The sequence below is a fragment of the Oreochromis niloticus genome, linkage group LG17 (assembly GCF_001858045.2).
Source record: "Oreochromis niloticus isolate F11D_XX linkage group LG17, O_niloticus_UMD_NMBU, whole genome shotgun sequence".
NCBI classification, from domain to species: Eukaryota; Metazoa; Chordata; class Actinopteri; order Cichliformes; family Cichlidae; genus Oreochromis; species Oreochromis niloticus.
This window is the reverse complement of record NC_031981.2, coordinates 36,107,251-36,129,509: the sequence shown is the minus strand read 5'-3', so window position 1 is coordinate 36,129,509 and position 22,259 is coordinate 36,107,251. Positions and strand designations below refer to the sequence as shown.

General features: G+C 42.0%; 1 protein-coding gene across 1 annotated transcript in view; it reads right to left on the bottom strand.

The window, feature by feature from the left end:
• The window catches only part of LOC109195115 (neuron navigator 3), a gene marked incomplete at its 3' end in the record, with an annotated part of 148,062 nt that overhangs the window by 31,266 nt on the left and 94,537 nt on the right, over nt 1-22,259 (bottom strand). The window contains 3 exon segments of the mRNA XM_019346607.2: nt 2,249-2,357; nt 14,855-14,970; nt 17,960-19,070. Coding sequence (XP_019202152.1) covers nt 2,249-2,357; nt 14,855-14,970; nt 17,960-19,070 — 1,336 coding nt within the window.

The window sequence follows — 22,259 nt, the reverse complement described above, 5'->3', positions numbered from 1 at the left end:
CCGTAACTTAACCACATGAATCTCTGTCAAGCGGGTCAATACTTTCTGTAACATTAACCCTCACCATCTTCCAGACAAGGGCGTAGTTTCAGTATGTTCTGACATAATATCAAAGCTAATTAAACAATAGATAAATGTAGCAGAGTGTGCAATCACATAACACTGAGCCTATTGGAGAAAAACGTAGAGTAAGCTACACAATCACATTTGCAAACTTGCTTCTAAAGTTACGATCAGTTTCCAAAGATGGCGTTAATTAGTAATGGGATCTAGATGTAGCATCATCCCCCCATTTCAATCAAAACTGCCATATAATGTGCTTTTAACTTCAAGTGTTAGAGTAACCATTTTAATTTGGAGTATCTCTCTTTCCCACTGATAAGGGGACAAATACCAGAAAATCTTTTAAAATGGGAATGTAATGAGTCAAACGCCATAATTATCAAAATCATCAAGCTATAACTAGCTCATAGGTCTTGTTAGATCTGATCCTGCTTAGATAATGAAAACAAGATCCCTATCTTGAAAGTCATGCTTAGCAAATTTGCTTGAGTACAGAGCATAAAAAATTCCTGTAAGATGCTTCACTGCAAAAGCATCTCAGAAGACTTTTTGGTCCTTGTTCATTTATTTCATTTTATTTCATTTAGTGGTGCATAGACAAATTATTTATTCTATCTTTGGCAAATATAGTCTCACTTGTTTTTCTAGTCACTCTTGAACAAGTAAATTAAGTATGTTTCAGCAGCTAAAACTAACTGCTTAATCTTGCAGTCTGTTCGGCTGGGGTATAAACAGACATAAGTGCTTCCTAAATAGGAAGCAAAGAGAAGGACAGAGTAATGAATATGACAGCCATGTCTGCTCGAGCGTAACAGTGATTAATTAACTGAGGTACTAAGCTTCTTGGTGATTAGCACCATTTCTTATCCAGGAGAGAGATTAGGGTAGCCTGGCTGGGCTTTTGTTGTGGACAGAATTGGTATTCAAACTCAAAGGCTCTCTTTCACATTCACAAGCTGACTTCCCATTTTACACTCGGTCTAATGACTGAAAGCTGAGCGGTGATCCATACTGCTGCCACCTTATACCAGTACCTACCGTTTTACTGTTCCACTGCTTCATCTCATACACATATACACCATACACAATGCTAATGTGGCGGTATGATGATGCATTTTTCAAATACTTCACGCTGACTGCCCTTGTGGTGCGGATGCATGAAAATGAGCCTTGCCTACTTTGACCAATCAGACACCTCACAACCCAAACCTGTGGGTCCCATTGGATTAAATGTGGTGGTAAGACAATGCCGCTGTATTGATTGTGCCTGGCTGAGACTCCTCTGAGGAATAAAGGAGTAGAAAACAAACACAAAAGCATGCACACACACACAGACTGCCATCTGTCATGGCTGTCGACAGCCCGGCCACCATCTTCCTCTGTAAATGGGGCAAAACACACAAAATAATAGACTGAGGGAGAAGGAGAGAGACGAGGAGATCATTTTGCCCAGGGAGCTGATATAAACCAATAGATCATTTTGTCTTTGCCTGCGCCGCAATCTTTTCACTAGATTCTCTACGTTGCCTACAGCTAACAGGTAGGACAGCTTTTTAAGGTGTTGGTTGTCCATCAACTCCTGAATGCCATTACATGTGTGCCAGCTGGTGAGGAAGGTGGCGCCTGCTTTTAATTAAATCCAGGATATGTGGAGGAGAAGATGGCATGCTTACAGAGCGAGTATCATTAATAGTTGGGGACATATCTCTCTGATAAATTGTACAGAGTGAGTCAGTCCAATCAGATCTGTTTATTTGCCAAGGACGAGTGATGTACAAACTCACTTGGGTAATCTGTGCTTTTACAACTTTTTTAAAAAAAATTAGTTTTTATATATTTATTTTTAGTGGCGATGATGATGTGATGATATATATGACTCTGCGAACAGAGGATGTTCTATATTTGGGTTGTGGAAATATTGATCCAGGGGCTAAAGCACTGGGTAGGCATATCTGGTTAAACACATGATTGGTTGAGGTTGGTTCTGTTGGTTCACATGGTAAACCACAGGGTTCTGTTATTGGCCCCTGTTTTATTTTTAGGGTGTTTACTTCGTGATTTTTATCTTGAAAGGTGCTATATAAAAATAAATAATCTGAATAAAAACCAGAAACTGTTGTGTTGTTGCATCTTCAGATTAGGGTCATCCATTAGGCGTTCAAAGTAAAGAGGCCTGCACGCCTACCTGTGACTGATCTGTGTCCCCCGTAGACTGGACATGGTCTCTTCAAGGTTCTGCCGTAGGTCAGCGATGTTCTTTACTGTCCTCATACGTCTTGTCTCAGGGTCTTCTCCTGCACACATACATTTTTACATGATTTACTCAGATCCCTGGACATACTTTTAACAACAAGCACCTGTCGCCCATTTACACAAAAGCTACAAACACACACAACATAAAAAGTGATGAGGATGTCTGACATACAGTTTTTCATTGGATTTCACTGAAATGTCTCAGTAGGGGGAACAAAATGATGACCGATCACAATGACAGACTGCATTACGATGAATGTCCCTAACCCACTTGCTGAGAATTTGGATCTCATACAATAAATCAGCCTGTCAGGCTGCACTAACATGCACTTCTTCTGCTTTAAAAAGTGTGTGTATCATTTTATGCGGTATTGACATTTTTCCTTCAGGTTGATGCTGAAATGTCATGCCATGACACCACGCAATCTGTCACTTAGTTTGGGACACAGTCATGCCCGCATGTAGACGCAAACTCTGCCAGAGCTCCTGTGCTTCTCTGTCAGACATGTAGAAAAATGCTTCCATCTCTCTACCTCGCCCTAGAGCAGGAGACGGCTAAGAAAGCATTTCATATATTTTATGTTCTCTTTCAGTGCCTCGTTTACAGATGAAGAATTTGTTTCATTAAGCTTACTGAAGTAGTGTTGCTAATAAGCACTGGATGGGCAACATTTCAGAAGTGTGAGCAGCGACCACAGACCAAAGTATCTGCTTGTCAGCTCCAATTAAGGTTCTCTGTTAGCTTGTCAAGCTAGCCTATATCCACAGGCAGGTACCACACAATGGGTAATTAACAAGTGGCACGAGACACAGAATGGATGGCGGTCACAGTGCTTTCTAGTTTTAAGGTGATTTCACAGGAAAACTGTCTCCACGGCACAATAAATGAGATGTTGGCCAGTGTGGCGTAATGGTAAAATGACTGCAAGAAGCTCTTCTCTGTGTTTCAGACAATGCAGCTGTGATTACAGTGTGGGGCACATCAGGGCAGACAGGGGTTCTAGAGATTTGAAAAGGCCTCCGGGAACTCCTCTGGGCCAACTCAGTGCCACGGGCAGAAACCACAGTATCCGAGTTCTTTATCTTCTGGAATATACACAGCAGGATTATATTGAATTTGAACAGAAATGCTAAGCTAGTTTCCTAGATAACAATACACATATAACATTGCAGGATGGAGTTCTGTTTTTTGTACAGATCCCGTCTTTTTTATTCTACACTGAACAACGTGATCAGGCATGAACTACTACAAAACTGGCAGTACGTCACTAATTTTGCACACTGAGACCATTCTACCTGTTTTGCAGGATAAAGAAAAGTGCCTTGATGGACACATTTAATTTATTTTGTTCAAGCTTTGTTTTTGAAAGAGAACCACTTTTATTTTATTCACTATTTATTTGTTCATTAGTTGCTGCAGTTGCCTTAGTTCTTGTGCCTGCTGAGGCTTGACTGAATTAAAAAAGTTAAATCTGTGACTCACAAGAGCACATGGTACAGGTCCAGCTAAACCTTATTTTTCAGTCACTAAAATTTTGGGTCGTTTAAAATGCTTAAAAAAAGCAGGGAAACAATTGCAGAAATCTAGAAGTTACGCTTCCACCAATTATCAGTGGCGGTTAATTGGAGATAATTTATCTGAATTTCAGGAGTGGGACCACACCTCAATACATGCCCCTTCTGGTCATTTACCTATATATGTTATTTCGTTTCCATGCCCCACACTCGCTCCCTCCACTTTTACAATTCATTCACTTCTCATTAGTATATGGGGATATGGCTGGCCAGGGAGCCGCTGCCAGCCCCCTCTGAGGTCATCCCCAACCCACAGCCTCAATTCACGTTCAAGTCATCTGCCATTACCTAAAATGAGGACGTGGTCCAAGCTAAATTCCAGAAAAGTCCACACTGCAATATCAGTTTTTTTTTTTCAAAGCTCAAGACTTTACCTCAATTACAACATGGATCTTTTAGAAAGGCTAAAGGTCCTTTAAGAAGGGAGATCCTGGATCACATTATTTTAATGGGAGGGGGAGCTCTTCACTGCAAACTCAAAACATTACGAATGCCTGATTTTGTCTTTCTTTGTAATCCGTCATTTTCTCATTTCATCCCTGATGTGCAAAACTCCTCTCACCAGCTCTCCTTCAAGAAAGATCCAATTACAATCCCATTATAAAGTGACATGAAGCAATCTAGTCCCAGAGTCTCCATTATGAACGGACACTTAATGAAACATTGAGAAGCAGTTAAAGGTGCGAGTGTGTGTGAATCAATTTTTTTGTGTGTGTGTATAAATGAGAGCCATAGCAGCAGTGCATGAGCAGAGGTCTCACCTGAAAAATGCTGCAATGACATGACCGCATCCCACAGCCAAAACATTACAGCGTTACACTTTCTACTGTAAAGAACTGATTTTAAAGACTAGCAGACATGTATCTTTTGCACCTGATGACGTAATGTAGCAATATGCTTATACAATATTTTTTAGCTCCTACTTTCACTTCCAACACTACAGAGAGGTGAGAAGCTACCAAGCGCTCATTTGGATTCAAGCTTACATTCAGATCTTGACCTGGAAAGCACAGGAAGCAGCCAAACTGAGACCAGGCCAGTGTGTGTCTGTGTGTGTGTGTTTGTGTGTGAGGGGTTGAGGTTAAATAGGGAATAGAATCAGGAAAGGCATATACACACATTCTGAGACACACACACTCACACACACACAAATGCTGGATGCTAAACAAATGCTTCTTGAAACCGAGTTGACACAACAAAATGCAAATGGCTACTGTTTAAAACTGACGCATTTATTCATACACTTGAGCATAAACACACACACACATTCTGTACAGTACCAGTCAGTGCTTACATGCTAGTTCCTTCCCCTACCTTTTCATGCTTACTGGTACAAATATCCGTTACTAGTGCTAAATGCTATCAATGTACTCTCACAGTTATCTAACTGTACAAATGCATACAAAATAACGCTCACGTAAACATAACTGTGCACTAGTTTGCCCTCTGCTGCAGTTTGTTGCAAATCAGTTTGAATAAAGCTCGGCTTCTCTCAAACTCTCTCATTCTCTCTTTGTCTCACTCACTCACACACACATATCGTATTTTCCGCACTACAAGGCGCACTTAAAATCCTTTTATTTTCTCAGAAATCGTCAGTGCGTCTTATAATCCGGTGCGCCTTATGTATGAATTCTGGTTGTGCTTACTGACCTCGAACCGATTTTATGTGGTACACGGCGCTCAAAAATCTGTCAAAAAATGTTTTAGTATGACTTTGGTAAGCTACGAAGCCGCGCCGCTTGATGGATTGTCAGAGCATTAGGCTACTGTAGTCAGGAGCCTCACGGACTCGGAGTAATCTGGGTCCAAAACTCCATCCCTTCAGTGTTGCCAACTTAGCGATTTTGTCGCTATATTTTGCGTGTTTTCAGACCCCCTTAGCGACTTTTTTTCTAAAAAGCGACTAGCGACAAATCTGGCGACTTCTTCTGGTGTTATTGGAGACTTATTTATGACAACTTTTTGACGTGAAAGCGCATATTGCTCTTACTGTCAACAAGCAGTAGGTGCTGCTGTGGGCACCTCGCTGGTGCCAAAGCGCTCACAGGCAGAGGATAGTCCTCACCCAGCTGCTATCAGGGCAGAAGATGTTCACACCTATGCCTCCAAACTGCAAATAAACTGCGCATGAGCGAAGCCGCTGCTCCCGCACTGACTGTAACGTAGTCAGTTCTTCTTTTACTGTTATGCTGTTTTGTGGATCACAAGATTTAAAACTACTTATAAACACACACACACACAAAGTAACTCGTATTTCACCTATTTCGGGTCACTTTTGCCGGTCCAAGCCCGGATAAAAGAGCAGGGTTGGAATTGTGACATTAAAAAAAACAGTAATTGCTAAAAGAAATTTAATTTGTAGTTCTAAATATATTCTAAATGCATTTAGCATGACCAATTATGCCAATTAGGCGATGACGTCATTTAGCGTCTTCTAGCGACTTTTAGGACAGCCAATTCGGTTGTTCAGTCTGACGTCACTGGCCGTGTCTGGGCCTAAACTCCGCTGCAGGTCCATATATCAAACGATCACTGTGGCATTACTGAGAGTTGAAAAACTGTCTAAAGTCTTTCATCTTTAATAAAATGATCAGTGTTCTGCTCTACCAGGTGTAATGCGACTTTACTTACTGAGTTGGCAACACTGATCCCCTTCAGGTCCCAAAGTCAAACGAACACTGCGACATCACTGAGAGTTAAAAACTGTCTAAATTCTTTCATCTTTAATAAAATGATCAGCATTGCTGCTTTACCAGGTTTAACAATTACGTTTAACACCCAGGCATCCATGAAAACAGAAGTTATTAAATTTAACAGAGTTAGAAGTTAGCAGGAAGTTAGCTTGCTAGTTTTGCTAGTTACCTAAACATGATATGCCATGTTCTGACTGAGAGATTTCTGAAAAAAATAAAACGTACAGCTCTGCTATCACTTCCAACATAAATGAAGATAGAAAACTAAACAGTAGTGATGTTTGTAGGGTTACTAAAGTTGGACTAGCTGGTATATAATGCTGTGCTACGTGATCGCTAGCGGCACAGCTATGTTAGCATAACATAAAGCATAACACAGTGAAGCTGGAGGATGAACGCTAACTAAGTTAACGTGAGGGTTCCCGATGGTTTTTGACAAATGCAATCGCATGGCAGGATGCTGTAAACGGACCAAACTTCAGTCAGGAGAACAACTGAAGTAATCCATCCACAATACGAGGTTAGTCATTAATATACTGCAACACATGGGAGTAGAGCAGCTGTGAGAGAATTCAACATTAATGAATAAATGGTACAGAAGTGGAGGAAGCAAGAAAAATGAGTTGAGTAAAGTTTGACTTATCTAACTGTTGTGTTTCACTTAATGCGCCTTATAATCCGGTGCGCCTTATGGTCCGAAAAATCCGGTATATCCAAGTGGACACAAATGTGTTTCCTGGCAGCCACTTACGCACATTGAGAGCCTGTTAATTACGTCAACGACAACTGTCTGTGCCACAGTGACTTTAATGTAATGCATGGCTTTATCTGACACACACACACACACACACACACACACACTTTTTAAGCACTTTCAAGGTCCATTTTCAAGCTTTTCCAGCACATTACCAAAAAAACAGAATGCATATTTCACTTCGCATCACCTCAGTAAGACCAAATTAATAAGTCTACACATCAGATATTGATGCTTCTTTCCTATGTGACACAAAAAATAGGAGAAAGATTTTTGTTTGTTTTTTAAAGTTCATTCATTCAAAACAAACTGTAAGATGTTTAACTACATTGCTTTCTGTATTATTGTTAAAGTTTTAAATGATCACCTTTAACGTGTTTGTGCTAATAAAATCATGTACAGTATGACAGGCATGGAGAATAGCACTGACTGGGAGAGGCTTTGAACAGATGACATAGTTCAATTCAGCATATAAGACTTCATCTGCCTTAAATAAACAGGCAGCCTTAAAGTATGAAATACTCATATACAAAAACACATAAAAATTTGTCAACTGTCTTAGTGGCTTATAGTGCCCAACAGGTCTCAATGTGAGCTTGAAGCCATTATAATTTTTAAGTTGTTTAATGTGTAGGTTCTCACGATAAACAGATTCACACAGTCACACATTGAAACAGACTGACATGCAGAGGTGCAAGGCAGCCCATGCGGAGAAATTTTGCTTTCAGACTTTGCGACAATCTGATAAGAAAACTATTCAATCAAATAGTTATTTGTGTTGAAAGAAATATGGTTACAGTTTCAAGCAGTTTTAAGCACCAAATCCGAAATCCAAGCACTTTTCAAACCTTGAAAAGGCAATATTAAAATCCAAGCATTTTCAAGGATTTCAAGCACCCCTACGAACCCTGTGTATGAAGTTGATGATTGTTAAAATAAAATAAAACATTTTAATCAATTACTTGGTTGCTCCTAAATCTATGATATGACTATATACAGAAAAGCTTGACATGGTATGCAAAAGAAAAAAATAAAGAAATACACAAACAAAAAGTTTCATAATGGTCAGTTTCATAATTTCAAATTCTCCAAAACTAACATTTTCTTTGATTGACTCATATTACATTGATTAGGGTCAGATTTAGTGTGAACAATAATACACAAACACGTGCACACGCATGTGCACACACATTAGAATCACTTTGATCCTTTGTGAATTCATAACTTTATGGCTTAACTGAGGTTAACCTGACAGCAACCAAAACCCCTTTCGAGAAGTTTTGCATGAATTTTGCGACAGAAACCAAAACAAGTTCAGTTTTGTTTCTCACCAATTCACCAAGCAAACAGACACATTTCAACATGTTGTTACAAATTGGAAATAAATTGGATATTAATTTAAAAAAACCTGCTTTAAACATCAACTAATTGTTGTTTGTAATTTTTTTATCAATATATAAATATAGTGCTAACCTTCAGCCTCCTAGTAGACATACCTGTGTTCTAAATGTAAAAATCCTCTGATTTTCAGAAAAGTTGACCTGACCTTGAAGTCAAGGTCACCGAGATTTAAACTTAACAGAGATTTTCAGTAGATGCAACCATGGTATTGATTTGAAAATTCTATGATGCCTCGTTCTTGAGTTATTGCTTTCATAAACTTGGGTGTCCACAGCTCCCCGCCATATACCAAGCTCCAAAGATCAAAAGGTGTTTTTTGTTTAGTTTTTTCATGTAGATTACAACACACAAATAACAAAAATGCCAACACTATTGTCATTTTTGACAACACTATTTTGATGTTATCTAATGCAGTGCAAAAAGCAAAATAAATACATTGATAACTGGCAGTGAGACAGTCTTTGTCAACACACAGGGGAACACTGAGACTTCAGAAGATTTTGACTGCGTTTGTCTAATTCAGCCACATATTTGTTTCAAATAACCCTGAATGAAGTGTGCAATAATGGGGTATTGATCACACTGGCTGTGTGATTCACAGGCTGTGAGGGCGGTGCAAGTAATAGAAGCTGTGGAGGAGGTGTTGATTTTGCTTTAGCTCTATCTCGGTATTTCTGTTTATTGCTGCATCATGCTTCAACGTGCTCAAAGGATATCAGCCAAATCTACCCATGCTAACTGTGCTCTGTTTCACATTTCAATTTGATTTATCACAATAATTGTCAAAAATCCTTCTTATTGACTCCTGTGTTTCTCTCACGTTAAAGCCAGGTTTGTGCACGGGTGATCATTCCACATGGGAGGAAGGCAGATAGTGTGTACACTAGAAAATTTGACAGAGCTGGTGCCAAGGTATAGCACAGTACCAGGTTAGACCCCATCAGTTTACATTATACCACTTAAAGCTGCACGCTCAACAAAGTGCCTCATTTGCAGACTGTGACAGAGTGAATGCAGGTGAAAAATAGGATGTGTAATATCTAGGAAATAAACTACTGCTGCTGTGTAGATCTTTTAGGTGAGAATGCAACATATCTGTGAGTGTAAAGGTATGGACTAGAGGAAGCAAAGTGTTCTTCTAGAGCATGTTCTTGCAAAACAGTGCCTTAAAATGCCAATCTATTCAGAGAAGGACAGCTTGACTCACAATGAAGGTTATTTTGCTTCTCAGTTTGTTTCTTTAAAAAGCAAGATTTTAAATGAATAGAAATAGTTTTTTGAAGCTGCTGATTGATGTGTGTGATCACGCGTGTAATATGTAATAAAAAAACAACACTTTTAAAGTCCTTTCTAGACTTTCTCTGAGAATGAATGCTCACTTACGTGGGTGAGGCTGTGAGTGCAGCACCTGCTCCAGGTCACCCAGCATGGTGAGGATCACCTCCTTATCAAGCTGAGCTGTTCCTTCACGAGGACCTCCCTCAGAAACCTCCTCCTCCGCCCAATATTCACCATCTTTCTCCCTGCCTCCCTGTTTCCCGTCTCCCTTGTCTGCTGCTGCCACCTCCTCATTGGACCGTCCCCTGCTGACCTCTTCATCTGTTCCTGCCACCTCTCTGGACCTCCGCTGTGCCTCAATCCTCAGGTGGCCGCTGTACGATGCCCGTTGTGGCCGCCCTCCTGCTGCTGTGCATCGCCAAGGGACTGGGATGAGAGAATGCTCTGACTGAGAGAGCACTTTAGTGAGGGAAAGCGACAAAGATCGAGCTCTGGTGCCCCTTACACCTCCGCCTCTTGTGACCACATCCTTCCTGGGGCTTCCCTGCAGACTGCCTCCTGCCCGTTGTGTGGAAGATGAGTACAACGAAGAGTTTTGAGGTTGGGAGAGGCGAGATGGCGGCAGCTCGTCGAGCTCAAAGGTGTAAACTTGCTGCTCGCCATCGCTGAGCAGGGTCAGGTTAGTAAGTGAGCGCTGCTTGATCCGCAGGTTGAGGTTGTCAGGGAGAGGCTGCGGAGGCCGTCGAGCTGGGCTGCTGCCCTGATAAACTGAGAACTCCGCTCCTCTCTTCATCCCCTCCCCTTTTCAACTAACCTCTTTACCGCTGGTGGCTCAGTGACTAAAACTATGCATGCAAGTGGATATACCTGTGTGTGGCACTCTCTTTCACATCTTGACTGCACTAAAACTGAGAAAGCAGATGGAAGCAAGGAGCGCAAAGAGAACAGAAGAAGCATAAGAGATGGATCCCCAAGTCCTGCGTCTCCCGACTGATGTCCAGGCTTCAGTGGGCTGAAGGGAAAGCGAGCAGAGGGAGAAGAGTGGAGAGAAAACCACCTTCTCAGGCATGTAGGTAAAATCCAGGTCCATCATTAAGCCAGCCCGTAGTCATGGTCAGACACCGAGCCAGACACAAACATTCATTTCTTCCACTCCTTCCCTGTCCGCATGCTGTCTCTCTGTCTTCTTGGCTCCTTTCTCCTGCTTCACCACAGTCAGGGGCGTGGATGAACGACTCGCTACATCTCTCGCTCCTCACACATTCTCTCTTCCTCTTGCGCTCTCTTTATCTTTTCCCCCTATTAAATGGCAGTGTCTTTTCATTCACTCTTATCTATCTCCCCCTACCTTCTGTCTCTCCTTTAATTACCACCTGACAGCCACGCTCCTCCTGCCTCCTCTCTGACGGTTTCTCTCTCCTCACAGCAGAGAGTGAACGGTGGTGAAGCCGACAAATGGGCTCACATAGCTCTCGGAGCGCCTGCATCTCTCTCTCTCGCTCACTTGCTCTCTCTCCTCTCTCTCTTTCTCTCCCCCCCTCTGTGTTTATCACCCTCTCTTTCACCTAATCTCTCTCATTCTCTCACTTTCTGTTCTGCTCTTACTAGCCCTCTTCCTGTATGCCTCCCTCCCCCCTCTTTCTCAGTGTCTCTCCATCTCTCTCCCTCACAGTGTGACAATGAGTTGCTTGGACAGCGCACCTGTAAGCTTGCAGCCCCCACTGCACCACTCTGACCACCCAAACTTAATTAAATGCTATCTTGAGGAGATAAAGTAGCAAGCCCACAGCTTCACGGATCATCAATGAGACCACCGAGCTAACATATTCCCATCAATCACTGGGAGCATTATTAGCACTGTCTCTATTAGTCACAGTTGTCTACCACAGCATTCTCTAATCGTGACTACTAACTGCTGGAGGATCCTGGAAGCAGTTGCCTCAGAAAACATAATCAAGGTGATTGAGATTAACTCAACGTATAAATCAAGAGTATATATAGAGTGCTGCTTTGATGTTTTAAAACTGGTCTTACTGACACTGGTTCAGTCTGTACATGTAAAATGAGAAGTCTTGTCATGTGGCATTTGTGGTATGCATACACTTGAATTTCCTTCTCAGAGACTCATTCCTGCCTCTCTACATAGGAGCAGGAAGAATGAAGACTGCAATAACCATGAAGCGTGTGACATTAAAAAGCAAGTGTTTGCAATGGACCCCAAACAAAGAGAACGGTCAGCGCCGCAGTCTAAGTTTATCCTTGAAATCATGGGCTTTGGAAAAGCCGCGACCAAAGCAAAATGTCTGGAATGTTGCTGCCGACATAACATCCCCAAACCTATAATCACATGCTGTTGTTTGTGTATGCTGGTCTTCTGGCTTCACTTTGAACTTGACGTCTGAGTTAAGAGGTTTGATTTTAAATGAAGACATCACCATCTGAATCAAGTGACCTGTTCTAAAATGGAAAACCCAAAAAGTCTCAAAGGATCCTCTGCGATACAATCAGTGATGAAAAGATTATCACGCTAAAGAAAAAGGAGAGAGGACACATCTACCCCAGATGTAACCTCTGAACTGAAGGCAGAACAAAGAACTATAATGGACGAAAGAGCTGTCACAGTGACTAGGGGTGGGTTTTAATAATCGATTCATCGATTAAAATCGATTCTGGCTTGGATAACATGAAATCGATTCATTAAAATCCTGAATCGATTTTTTAATATAAATTTATTTTGCCCGAAACGCCAGAATCTCAGGTGAAACCTCACAAAATTTCAACAACCACCAAACAGCTCAGACAGTAAATGAGAGCAGGTACACAGATTCTGCACAAGAACGTAAACACACAGCGCGACACGCGGATCAGAATCAGTGAGATGTCGCCTTTCTCACCTGACGGGCGCTGCAGCTTTAAGCGGCTGCGCGCGCAATCACTTTCTGGCAGACAATCACTTTTTGGCACAACAACTGCACGGACACGGTCGGGGCTGAAAGCCGACAGCTCGTTGATTCTGATGTTTCGGCAGGTCCGCGCTTTGTGTTCACGCCCTTTTTGCGCTGATTCTAAAGCTGTTAGTTTTATCTCTCCAAACAATATTGACTGAACCAGCAGCAAAAGAAGATCCAAACTACGCTTCACATAAACATCGTCATGAAATCACTCTGTGACAGGGGATAAAATAAAAGATACATGCACAGCTCTCTCTCTCTCTCTCTCTCTTTCTCTCTCTCTGTACTTCAAGAACAGTTTCCCGTCTAAAAATCTGTTTTCTGCATTATTCGCTTGCTTGTTCCGCACAAGTCTATCGTTGTTTACAGCGCTGTCGACCGCTTTTTTTTCCCTTTTACATACTTCCGAAAGGAAAACCTAATTTCTGCCGTTCAATACTGAACAAATTTAAACTTTTTAAAATTATGCAAAATGCAAAACGCTTAGTGTCTCTAATAAAACCGCTGTAACGTCAGAGGTAACGTTCATATGTTGATTAATGGTTTTCTTTCGTTTTTGATGTACTGCAGAATATTTTTATAAAATCCCAGGCCAGGAAAACCACCTTCATGTTTTTCTGTGTTTTATCTTCAGCTACTTTGACACAAAGGCATCTGCTGTGACGCTCACACCTTTGATAAAGTCTTGCGTGTGTCAGCTTCCTTTTTATTGATACAAAAATATGTAAATGTACTGATCTGAATTATAATATTTCTGACTGTCAAAATTTCCCAGATTCAAATCGAATTGAATTGAATCGACTTGAATCGAATCGTGGATCAAATTGATTCGGGACCTTGTGAATCGGAAACAAATCGATTCTAGAAATCAGTGACGATACCCAGCCCTAACAGTGACCTCTTGATTTGGAACTGGTAAAATGCAACTGAAACGAAGGGATTTGTTTGTGCCAGCAGTTTGTATTTTGATGGTCCGGTGCCTGCTTTAACCTCTCATCCTTCTCCTGTCTGGGCTTTTGTAGTTAGAAACTCCTTTAAAAGTGGTCAAACGTCCCTCAGTCCTGAACTCTGAGATGCAGAAAAACTGTAATTACTGTACTGTACTGTAATTACACAATGAAGACAATAAAGATGCTTGCAGCTGTCTCTGTTTGCAAACAAACAAGATTTAAGTTTTGAGGTATATAGCTGAAAATTATTTAACCTACAGCTCCACTTTATGTCTGTATATGTGTTACTGTATGTGTGAAGCTCTACATACAGCCGTACCGATCTTGTCAATGTCTTTGATAAATACTCTGAGACTGGCATTGATAAACCACGTACATGTATGTATCGTGGTGACTGGTGGTGATGCAGCAACACGATTATATCAGCTGGTGGCAGCCTGCAGCGAAGTAAACATAGCTGCAGATGCTCCCCGTGTCCAGCTGTCACTGCTGACCTTTTCCTTTCCCTACATGAAACCAGCACAGAACAGGAATCCCCCCAGTAAGCACAAACAGACTCACTTTAGCACATTCACACACCAGCTGCACAACACCAGTTCACTGGGTTGGCCACAGCAGCAGCTTTCAAAAGGCTCTCTGATCCTGCAGCTACTTTTCCACCTATACTCCATTAACAGACCCAAGTATCACTGTGGACTGCTAATCCATATTCTAACAAGAGTCTCTACCTAAGCTAACACATTTTGTTCCAATTGTTTAATGAAGGAAAATGTCATTTTAAATCAGTTCCTTTAGCATGTAGCAGAGCACTGCAGTAGAATTATTTATCTACAGGGACAGATCATAATGAATAGATACTTATGCACACCCACACCCACACTGAGAAATATCCTCCACACGGAGCCCACATCTGTCTGGTAACCTGCTGCATACCTGATATCTCCTCCAGGCACTGTTTGGCTGTCTTGCTGTAGACTAGCTCTCCCTTGGTGGGGCTGAGGCAGGGGTCGGCTGGGGCCACCATGGTGCAGTCATTTTCTGAGAATGTCCTAAAGGCACAAAGAACAAATAACACACAGCAGTTAAGAAGATAGGTTTATCAGATATTTCAGTCTAACCTGAATTAAAGGCGCTGCAGTCATGGAGGGATGGATTTAACTAAATTTGCTGTGTGCTTCCTCTCCAACAGCCTGAGCTACCTCACACGTTTGTTTGCCGATTTAAAGAAATAAGGATGGAGTCCAACGCTCCTCATAAGATAAGTCTTACACGCACATACAAACTTTGAACAATGAAAGCGCCACAACACCATGCAAAAACAGACTAAAGGCACAGAACGACACAGTTATACAGCTGACACACAAACCCAACAGAAAGCCCTCTCACGCAGGAACACACACAGAGTGAAATACATGCAAACTAACACTTTAAACCACACACAAAATCCCGAAATGCAAACTCGCATTACAAACTGAGAAAACAAAAAACCGGCAGGCAGAGAACTAAGCACAAGCTACTGAACACAATGCATTTCTTCCAATATATACACTGCGCGCAGACACACACGCACGCAGACACACACCAGGGACGACCACCACCTGCAGAGCTGCAGATAAAAATTGGCTTCCAATTGCGACAACAGCATCAGCCTGTGACTTCAGCTCATGTGAAAAAGCTTTTCTTCTTCCTGCAAGCTTCCCTCACCTCAGTGGATTCACAAAGACGGAGACACAGATATTCACTACCCTTCCTGTATGGCACAGTATCACCCAAAAATAAGAGAATAGATATATGGGAGGGGGTGGCGGTTGCAGTAATAAGATATTTGACTCTGCTGCTTTAAAAAAGAAGGTGTACTGCTGGTCGTGTAAAGAAATGTGATTGAAGCTGCGGAAATTTGGAGAAAATTATTAACTGCACCAACAATTTTTGTATTTTTAATCGCCCCTTGTAAAAATCATCCGGTCAACGTAGGTTATGGAAGCATAGGACAAGAACGGGCATTGCAAAATACATTTCTCTGTGGTGCAACTGTGAGTGCGTGAGAGAGAGAATGGGAAAAAAATTATTTCTGCATACAAATTCAGCTAAGCCTACCACGGTGGTCTGTTAAGCTTGGAAGATACAACAACTTCAAGTGGGTGGGGAGAAAGAATCCAAACAAGAAAACAGGATACCTATTTATGGCAAAAATGCTGGCAGCACAGGAGGAAGCCTTTACGCTTGCTGTATACATGCTGACGGCTTTGGATGAGGAAGAACATAGACATGGAAGCCGCAGATATATGAACGCAAGGATATATCTTAGAACACAGCAAAAAGGTTAAGATCTTCATGTGAACTGTTCCTCGAGAATTTTATTCACCACCGAGTATAGTCCAAGACACATTATTACGTAATATGTGTAAAAGATGGGATAGCATGGCAGTGGGGTGTTGAGCATTCTCCAGGGTGTACCCGGCTCTTGCCCTCTACAAGAGGAACTGGATAAGCAGAAGAAAATGGATGGATGGATGGATGGCCTACAATTTCATACCTACTATTATGTAAAAAAGCACAGGTGACTTTCACTGTAACACTTTTGGAGGGGGCCAGCGTTAACACCACAGATATTCTGACAACCCATTAACTCTGCATGTCTGTTGTTTCTAATGATAAACAAATCTCACTCCACTGTATCTCTCTGGTACCCTCCAGATTCAATTCAATTCGATTTTATTTATACAGCGCCAAATCACAACAACAGTCGCCTCAAGGCGCTTTATATTGTAAGGCAGACCCCACAATAGTACATACAGAGAAAAACATAACAATCATATGACCCCCTATGAGCAAGCACTTTGGCGACAGTGGGAAGGAAAAACTCCCTTTTAACAGGCAGAACCAGGCTCAGTGAGGAGCGTCCATCTGCCGTGACTGGTTGGGGTTAGAGAAGGAAGACAGGACAAAAGACATGCAGTGGAAGAGAGCCAGAGATTAATAACAAGTATGATTCACTTGTTGCAAAGTTAATTGTTGCAGATGCAAAGTTTATAAAGTGGTTCCCCCCCCCCAAAATTAGACTTTCTAAACAACTAAGAGATATATTTAGGAGCGGCTGCGACGGATGCCAAATTTGAACTTTCTACTTCCAATAACTGACCAAGATGGCAAGAAGCAGTGAGTAGAAGTCCAAGCTTTAAAATGTACTCTCAGAAAACTGTGGGTAACATCACAGATGGTCCATCCACTTCTGACTACACTCAATGCTTCTGTTTACTTTTTGCTCACTGAGTAGGCTGCCTGTGTTTTCACACTTTAAGTTTTAGTTCCCTGCTTCAGAGCTGACTATCACTCATTATCTGCTCAGGACTGATAGCCGCAGAAACTCACTAAATGTGTGGGATTAAAGGAATGCTAATGCTCGAAAGAGGCGGAGGAGGTAGTTCAGAGAGAGAGAGAAAGGGTGAAGGATTTAGTCTTGTTTAATGGGATTCCTAACTCCCTTTCTCTTCTAACACAAAGCCATCCCAGAGACTTTGGCGGCTCCGCCATTTTTTTTCTTTGGGATTTACCCACTTCCTGCACCTCTGATTGCTGTAACATCATGAAACCATGTGCCAGATGCATGCCTCTAACAACACTGGCTGAATGAAGAGAAGGGGAATGAGTTCTTGAACACTGCCAATGTCTGGATGCTCACATCAAAGATGAAACCCAGACAGTTAAATAATAGGCTTTGGCAAGCAGCGGGGAGTGGATGTTAATTTGTTCAGTGATGCCTGTGAAGGGATGTGGAGGCGAGAGCAAGACGCACAGTAGGGAGGCTCCAGCTGATCACTGGGAGAACTCCAAGATTTAATGGGGTGCATGAATGACTGTAAGCATGTGTGAATGTGTGCAGGTGTGATTTTGGAAAAAACGGGTCAACAGGTTGCTCTCTCTGGGTGTCCTTTGAGTGATGATGATAGGACAAATAAACACACACACAGACACACACACACACAGACACACACACACACACACACACACACACACACACACACACACACATCTCACCTGTACATGAAGGGGGCCACAGTGGCTGTATTGGGATGGTTGTGCTGCTGCTGCTGGGGAAGCTGAACTACTCCATTTCCTCCTGGTGTTCCTCCCCCTCCCCCTCCCCCACTTCCTCCCACAGTGGACGCCGACAGGGCTGATGTGCTGGTGGACAAGGTCATGCTGGTCCGTTTGCCCTCTGGGCCCCCTACGGAGCGTTGGATATAGAAACTCCCACTTTGCCCCCCTTTGGTTAGCTTGGCTCTCTCTCCCTCTCCTCCCCGCATATTTCCGCTGCTGTTTAAGGCGGCCTGGTTTTGGGCCTGGGACTGACTTTGCGGCTTTGCTGATGATGCCGAGGGAGCTTTAAGTCCTGGCTTTGGGATGCCGCTTGAAGCTGAGGGGGCGCCACCATCTTTCTTCCCTGACGATGACTTCCCTCCTTTCGGGATGAGGCTCGCGATTTTTGAAGTCTTCTTCGTGGACTCGGGAAATGTATCACGCTCCTCTTTCGGGGGAGAGCTGTCCTTACAAGGCTTCCCAGACTTGCTCTTGTCCTCCTTGTCTTTGGAGGAGGCTTGAGACCTGCTACCACTGGCGGACGCCTTTGAATAAGAAGAGGATGAAGATGAGGACGTTTTGCTCGGTGCGGTGAGGGACGACGCAGGGGTCTTTGTAGCCATTTGTTTGGCGGTAGCACTGCTACTAACAGTGCTGCATGCTGACCCTGTAGGCGTCAATCCATCTTCACCATACTCTGACAGGTCATCTTCCTCCTGCAAAGCCATCTCCACCACAGACGGCGATGCTCTTGAAGCTGATCGGGGGTTAATCAGCCGAAATTTCTCCAGCATTGACCTTTGAGGTGGTGCAACACTTGACCCTACTTTTGACCCATCCCCTTCCGGGGCTTGCGGTGATGGGGTGGTAGAAGGGGAGTGTGTAGGGCTTGCCAGCATGGATGAAGTTGCGCTGTGCTTAAGATTCATGGACTTGCTGCGCCAGGACTTGCCAGCTGTGGGGGAAGGGATGGCAGAGGCCAGCTGCTGCCCGCTGAGGCTGGTGGGAACCATGCCACCAACACCACTTCCATTCATCCCACTAGGTACCGGGATGCCTCTCACAGCCTCTAAACAAAGAGAGTAGAGAGAAAGAAAAATATGGGATGATGATTAAAAGGGATATCTGGTGAATTACAGTTTCTGATGTACAAATTTGCAGTTTCGAATAACTAATTCATCAGCTGCAACAATTTATTACTAATCTTTTTGTGATGAGATTGGTTGGAATGATTTTCCCATTGAGATGTTGCACAGAACTGATTAGAAAAAGGATTAGTCATGTATGCTGCATTACATTATCTGTAAAGTGTCAGGTTTCCCCAAAACTTACTGCGGTTTGATAACTAAATGCAATTTTTCTATTTTATTTTATTTTTTTTTTAAACTTTTTATCGTAGTCATTTTCCAACAAGTTATTAGCTAAAAAGCTACACTTCCTCAGGCTTCCTGGATTTATTTGACAAGAAAAACTAGTTCAGAATACTCAGTTGGCTCCCTGCTGACTTCCTTTGTGGTTTTACACACATTCAGCAAAAAATAGTTAACTCTTACATTATTTAAAAAACAAAAAAACAAAAATAAAACCCCAGAGCTTATTCTCAGGTGACAGGATATCAACAGCGCGTTTAGTTAAAAGAAAAGACTTCATGTTTATTACAACACCGGTGTCTCGAAGGAGTTTGCATTCAGCAGTGCTTTACCTTCTTGTTCAGACTTCAACCCTCAGATTTACAATTCTTTGTAAGCTGTAACCGCATGTATACATGTATATAACAGACTTATAAAGGACAGGATATCATGTTATGGTAGTGACAAAAAAATTCTCACCACCATAAGTAATAAAGGCGAATTTCCTGAAAGGAAGCCATTCAATTAAAATATTGGCCTTTTCTGGAAAAGATCCACCTCAGATTTAATGTTCAAGCCCAATGAGTAAAACAACAAATGAAAGTTTGAGAAGTTTTTTTTATTTACTTTGCAGCTTCATTCCCTGAACATTTTTTATTTTGGGATATTCATATTCTGCATTTCTTTTTTCCTCTTTCTACTTTTATCCACACAGCTGGAATTATACTGCATACAGCTATACTGTTCATGTATTTAGGAAGTGCTGTAGAAACAATTTCTAGCTCACACACACACACGACTGATTGCTGGAAAAAATTATATCTACAAACGTTTTCATTAACGCATTCTTGACAGTTACAACAGTCAATATTTAAATATCAATCAGGCATGGAAAAGTATTGATGATCTGTGAATTATCTTTCACAGATCATCAACACCCTTTTACCTGTGCATCTCTTTTATACATAAACATTATCCCAGAGCTCACAAGTATAGCATTTGCTTTAGGCATGCATACAAACACAACTTCATCTCCCCCTGAACACAAGTTTGAGTTACTTTCTAACTGAAAGAGACAAATAGTGGGGAAAAAAGTATCAGCAGAATTATGATAGGGTAAGTAGAGAGAGGCGACAGAGTGACAGCATGAAGTTCTACTCCATTAGACTGAGTGTCTGTCTGTCTGGCTGTCACTCAGCACAGTGAGCAGGGTTCAGCTGGCTGTGAGTCACCCCCACTTTTCAGTTTAAAGCCTCCACAGGCAGGCAGACGAGGGGGGCTCAGACTTTAACCGGCTTACGCTTCTGACAACAAACATGCCTGAAAACACCTCAGTGCATTCGGGATAATGTGTCAGGCTGTAAGAGTGCCCTCCTTTATATAATATTGTTTAAACTGTAATTTAGGAAATGGCTGTAAGATACCTGATAATGGTTTGGCCACACTTTGAAGGCTTCAAAAGCAACTGATTAGAGCAGGGGTAGGGAACTCCAGGCCTCGAGAGTTGGTGTCCTGCAGGTTTTAGATCTCACCCTGGGTCAACACACCTGAATCAAATGATTAGTTCATTACCAGGCCTCTGGAGAACTTCAAGACATGTTGAGGAGGTCATTTAGCATTTTGAATCAGCTGTGTTGGATCACAGGACACATCTAAAACCTCCAGGACACCGGCTCTTAAGGCCTGGAGTTCCCTACCCCTGGACTAGAGCAAAAATCTGTTGGCTTCACATTAGTTAAGGATTGATTTGGATAACCATATAATAATGTGACAAGGAACTGACAACTGGAGACATTTTTAGCCAATAACAATTTTTTTATATTAGAATGATTGTAACAAGTTAAATAAATAAAGGAGTGTCTGCTAGGGTGTAAGTCTAAGTGGAACTGCAGTTATATGTGTTGTTGTAGCCAATCTAAGTTAAAATACAATTGTTTTCTTTAACATATGTTAAAGTGTATGAAACTGCTCTGAATGTGTTGGTGGGTTGTGTGAATGGATATCTGTACAACAACAAAATCAGTTTCAAGTTAATTAAAAAGGATAATGAACTGGCAGCCTCCCTCTTTTTCTACCATGAATAGGTTTAAAAGCTGAGATAAGTCACAATAGCAAAGTTTCAAATCTCAGATGAGACCAGAAGAGCTAAATATGGATTAAAGTCTTCTCAGTTAAACACTGGTGCAAAGAAGAAACATTTGCAGCTCCAGTAGCATAGCTGTTATAGCTAGCAGTGTTTTGATCTTGTGAGTGTCTTCCTGGCAAAGTGTGGTCCTGGAGTTTATTCTTATGCGTATTCCTGCAACACTTACTGTTGCAGGAATACGCACAAAGGCATTTAGACTTTGCAAGGTATTAAATGGCTGTCTGTGGGAATAGTTTGTCAGCATGATAGCTTCTTAAGTGTGGAGTTATAAAACTTTACAGGTGATGAGATGAAACAAGAGCCAGGTTAAAATATGTGTGATCAGATCCATGAGTCCCAAGTTCTCAAACAAATATGTACTAATTACTTGTGTCTGCAACTAATAATAATATATTACTTTATGGTTACTGTGTACTTGTGAGTCTGAATATGAATATGTTGATAGCTGGTCCCATGCGGTCCCATCACAAGACTGTCTCAAGATGGTCATTTCTTGTCCAGGCAGTCATGTGGCACTGGCATAAACGTTGATTACAGCATACATTGTGAGTGTGTGTGTGTGTGTGTGTGACCACTATGCTGGCCCCCATCTTTTGAGATAAGTGAATGACTTTTACATATCTGATAAATTTGACTGCAAATGAAAGAGATGGCGAGCATTTGTGTGATTCTGCCTGCAGTGTGTGTCTCTGCTTGTGTGTCCAGTCAATTAACCCTGTCTTCAGAGATTCCCCTTCCCTCCTCCCCGCTCAGCCCTTCCCCA